At 39.0% G+C, this 4,975-nt stretch overlaps 1 protein-coding gene across 1 annotated transcript; it reads right to left on the bottom strand.

The window, feature by feature from the left end:
- Positions 1-3,638: 3,638 nt before the first annotated feature.
- On the bottom strand, positions 3,639-4,618 carry LOC131074252 (RING-H2 finger protein ATL2-like). Its single transcript, XM_058010836.2, has one exon. It carries the CDS (start codon positions 4,553-4,555, stop codon positions 3,845-3,847), a length of 711 nt encoding a protein of 236 aa, XP_057866819.1. The 5' UTR covers positions 4,556-4,618; the 3' UTR covers positions 3,639-3,844.
- Between the last annotated feature and the right edge of the window lie 357 nt (positions 4,619-4,975).

Genomic DNA, 4,975 nt, shown 5'->3' with positions numbered 1-4,975 from the left:
ACAGATTTGGCCAAGGTGACAATGCATTCCATCTTGTAAATAGAAGTCATTCACTTGATGTCCCTTCACCAATTGATTATAAACATCTGCAAATTCAACATCATTCTCATACAAGTAAGCCCAGGCTTCAGTTTGATGACCACATGAGTTCAAAACCATACTTATGGATGCAATTGGAGGCCTGCTCAAATAGTCCGCTACTTTGTTAGTACTTCCCTTCTTGTGACGAATATTGAGGTGAAATTGTTGAAGATATGCTGAGTTGATGTCGATCATTCTGCAACTTCCCTTGTGTTTGCAAAAATTGAAGGGGTTTGTGATCTGTGTGGATGACAGTCTCCTTACCCAAAATATAATGTTTCCACTGCTTATAGGCTTGAACAATATCATACAGTTCCTTGTCATAAGTGGCATACAGATGCACTGTATCAGAAAAAGTTTGACTGTGATATGCAACTGGATGACCATGCTACATGAGGATTGCCCCTAGAGCATATTTTGGTGCATCTGTTTGTATTTCAAATGACTGTTGTAGGTTAGGAAGAGATAAAACTGGTGCAGAACATAAGCCTCATTTTAGCCACTCAAATGCTTCTTGTTGAGCACTTGTCCATTTAAACTTTGCTTGTGTCCCCCCTCAATGACTGATTTAGAGGCCAAGACAAATGGGAAAATCCCAACACAAAGTTGTGATAAAAGTTTGCCAACTTGAGGAAACTTCATAACTCTGTGAGATTTCTAGGAGATGACCAGTCCTTAATCACTTGTATCTTCTCCAGATCAACATGGACACCCTCACTATCAATAACATATCCTAAGTATCTGATACTCTGCATACCAAAGGAGCACTTTTCTTTATTTGCATAAAGCCCATGATCTTGTAAGGTTGAGAGGATTTTTTCCACACGTTGCAAATGTTCCTCCCAAGTTTTGCTGAAGATGAGTATGCCATCAAGATATACCACCATGAAGGAATCAATGAATGATCTAAGTATATCATTCATCATTCTCATGAATGTCGTTGGAGCATTTGTTAGACCAAAAGGCATCACTAGCCATTCAAACAATCTCTCTTTAGATTTGAAAGTTGTCTTCCACACATCAGTTGATTCAATTGGTACTTGATGGTACCCTGATTTCAAATCAATTTTGGTGAAGAATCGGGCCCCTCTAAGCTGGTCCAAGAGGTCATCTATCTGGGGAAGTGGATACCTATTTTTGACTGAAATTTTATTCAAGGCCCTATAGTCAATACAAAGTCTCCAGGTTCCATCCTTTTTCTTTGCTAGAACAATGGGGCTGCCACAGGGTGATGCACTTGGACGAATATGTCCTTTCTCAATCAATTCTTGTATTTGCCTCTTAATCTCAATATTCTCTAATACTAACCTATGGTAGACTAGTTCATTAGGTAATGGAGTTCCTGGTATCAAATCAATAGTGTGTCTCACTTGGCAGTGTGTAGGTACCCCAGTTGGTAACTTAAACAGATTCTCATATTTCATCACAATTTGATCCATTGATTTTTTCTGCAGTGTGGTGGTGTTTGTGATGGTATGGGAATTATAAATTGATTTCCTTTCTTCTTCAGAACGAATCATCAATAAAATGAATGTTCCTATTTTGGCAACCAACCTCTTACATTGCTTGGCACTAATCAAAGAGGTAGTGTATGCAGGGCTTACCTTTGGTATTCGGTATTTCTACTCACCTAATCTGATGGTCACACTGTGAGGCTTGGACTCATACACACCATGTCGCTGGTACATATATGGTTGTCCCAACATAACATCACAAACATCTAAGGGAGACACATCACAGATTACCTCATCTTTGAAAGGTTTTATGGAGTATGAAAGGCGACACTACTGGTGCACTTGGATATCTCTCCCTTGACTAACCCATCTCATTGAATAGGGTTGCGGGTGGGTTGTTGTTTTCAGATTCAGTCTCTTCACAATCTCTGTTGATATTGGGTTCTTTTGACTTCCGCTATCAACTATAAAGTGCAGGGTTTTTCCTCCGACCCACATCTGTGAATGGAACAATCTCTCCTCATCCTCCTGGGGCAATATCCTTGTAGTAGCTACCGTGGCATATGGATTAGCCTCAATGGCCTGTTCATGACTTCCTTCTGTGCAAGTTTCTACCACCTTAGATTCTGCCTTGTCTTCATGCATCTCCATCATTAAGCTTTTTATGGTTCTGCAATCTTTTGTATTATGAGAGGGACTCTTATGGAATTCACACCATATACCGTTCTCTTGTGTCTTCTTGATACCACATGCATTTTTTTTTGGTGAATTGGGAGAGGGTTCCTTAGAGGTTTGTTTCCATGTAGTTTTGCCACCTTCACTCTTCCATCTGTTGTTTGCGAAATTATCCCTCCTTCCTTTCTGTTTGAATTTCTCCTCAATTTTGGTAGCAAATTTATATGCACTAGGTAAAGTCTCTATGTTCAGGAATTCCATTTCGGTTTGGATGTACCTGTGGGGTCCACTCTAATTTTTCAAAAATTGATGCTTCTCACAATCTTTGATGCCAAGCTTTGCTGCTAAGGCATGAAATACATTAGTATATTCCTGAATAGTTTGGTCCTTATGTCGAAGCAATTGCCATTGCATATATTTCTGTTCATATGTATCAATAGGAAAATATTTTTCCTTTATGTGCTCCATGAATTCTCCCCATGTGGGTTTTTGATAAAAAATTAAAGTGCTGCCATTTTCTGCTGCCTTGGATGCTAACTTCTCTTCCCACAAATCTTTCACATGATTTTCAGCTTTGAGGAGAGCGAAAGTTATCTTCTCTTAATCTGAAAACTGATTGACAGAGAAATATCTTTCCAGTTTTGAAACCCAATCATCAACAACATCTACATTGATCTTTCCTTGAAATGTGGGTATATCAAAATTGACTTGCACCTTGAATGGTGTATACCCTGTGAATGGTGGGTTTGCTTGTGACCCACAACTTTCCAGCATTTGCTTGAACTGCTCCATCATTTCTTCACGTTGCTTTGTTAGTGCATCTACAACTAATGCTTTAATGTCATCGTCGGTCTGCAACTTAGCCATCTGCGATCGTGTGCGTCTCAAAGGAAGGTAGTTTGAAGGATTCCTTGTTTCCAACCCCAATCTTTGATATGTTGATCGCGTGTGATATGACATATAGGAGCAAACTTGCTTTGATACTGCTGATCCAAATTATGGATTCGGATGACAACACCTGAGTGAGAACCTGTGGTATTGTAAATTTTGTTTACAAGAACAGGAAAGCATAGAATTGAAGCAAGCCAAAAAGTATTGTATTCAATTCAAAAATCCAACATATAGTTGTCCAAGGGATTCCAAGGGTCACCAACAACTCCTTGAGAATCGAAAAACCAACAGTCATATTAGGTTTATTTACATAATAAAATCTAAAACTATGTAATTTTTCAAAAAAACTATATAAAATTTGTCCTAACTTTAACTAGGCATAACTTTCTGCAGAGGACTCGAAATTACGAGCCGTTTAACTGTTGGAAAGGTCTCCAAGAGTTGAAGGCGAAGATTTGAAAGGATAGGCCTAGCTTTCAAGGGCTAAAAATGCCTTGAAGGCCTTCAAAAATGCCATTTACTAACACATAGAAAAACTGAAAAAAATATGAAAATGTTTTTTTCAACTATTTCAAATTTTATTCTGATCACTCTCGCCTACACAAAATTGAAAACCAAACCGTATGTACATTATTTCCTTCCCTAACGTGAGTCGAACATGTGATCGATGATATATAGTCTGTTGGCTGGCTTCCCCTGAACAACTACCATCATATAGAAATACTAGGTATATATAAAGAATTCTACTTTTCCCTAGTTGGGATATCAATACTAACACTGTTACTCTCGCCATCAATGCATTCCACCTGTTCTTCTCCACTTCTACTGCTTTCTACTGCCTTGTGATCTATCCCCACTTCTTCTTCCATGACTGAAATCTCCACTGCTCTATTGCCAGTCTGCACAGACTCATCAGACTGCTTCTCAACGTTGGCTCTGCAAAGAGGACAAGTGGAATGGGAATAAAACCACATATTAACACACTCCACATGAAAGATATGATTACAGTTGGGCAGTAATCTGGCTTTTTCGTTCTCCTCGAATTCACTCAGACAAACAGCACAGCTTAATCCGTCTTTGAAATATTCCGGCTTGTAGACAAAAACCGGAAGGGCATCTACGACTTCCCTGCATAAATTTTGTGTCGCCGGAGAACAAAAGTGTTCATCTCCTCCTCTCAAAGAAAACCTACGACCTCTCGAAATCCGGGACCTCCGCCGCCGCCGGTGCTGTGCATGGGAATCCATACGAAAGTATACGTAATACAAAATAACAATGACGGAAATAAGCATACATAGAGACAGTACTCCCACCATTAGAAGATAATCGTTCCATTCATTATCCCCACGCCCCTCATCATTTGGAGGGCCAACCAAAGAATTAATTTCTGAATCATCGTTTAGAGGGCTAACGTAAACATTAATATCTGGATTCTTCCCGCCAGGGATAAACATTTCGTAGAATTGTGATGAAATTGGAAGCGCTATTATTTCGACAGAGATTTTGCAGAGATTGGAAGTGTTAATATTCTGGGATAGAGATCTTCAGCCCAGGAGCTTGTTGTATATATAAATTTTAGTTGAAGGTTTAGACGCGTTGCACCATAAAAAAAGGCTTAAATGGGAAATCGTGAAATTGACGAGAATTAATCGTGAAAGAAGATCGAATGTAATTCTTAGTTGTTTCTGCGAAATTTTCTATTTCGTTGAGTGTAATAATAGCGTTCGAAGTACCTTTCTTTTCGACAAAACTAGGTACTAATTCCGCGGTTTCTCGACGTGTCCAGTTTAGTTGTTTGGTCTTCCGTTTCGCCGTGTATCAGTCCAAATTTGCTCCGCGTTGAAGTATTTTTATCAACAATATAAACATATTCT

This window comes from Cryptomeria japonica, chromosome 7, assembly GCF_030272615.1.
Source record: "Cryptomeria japonica chromosome 7, Sugi_1.0, whole genome shotgun sequence".
In the NCBI taxonomy this organism is placed as follows: domain Eukaryota; kingdom Viridiplantae; phylum Streptophyta; class Pinopsida; order Cupressales; family Cupressaceae; genus Cryptomeria; species Cryptomeria japonica.
This window is presented reverse-complemented; position numbering and strand designations above follow the sequence as displayed.

What these genes read in the sequence shown, in the direction of transcription:
- LOC131074252 (XM_058010836.2), bottom strand. Translation starts at nt 4,555, where the DNA reads ATGTTTATCCCTGGCGGGAAGAATCCAGATATTAATGTTTACGTTAGC.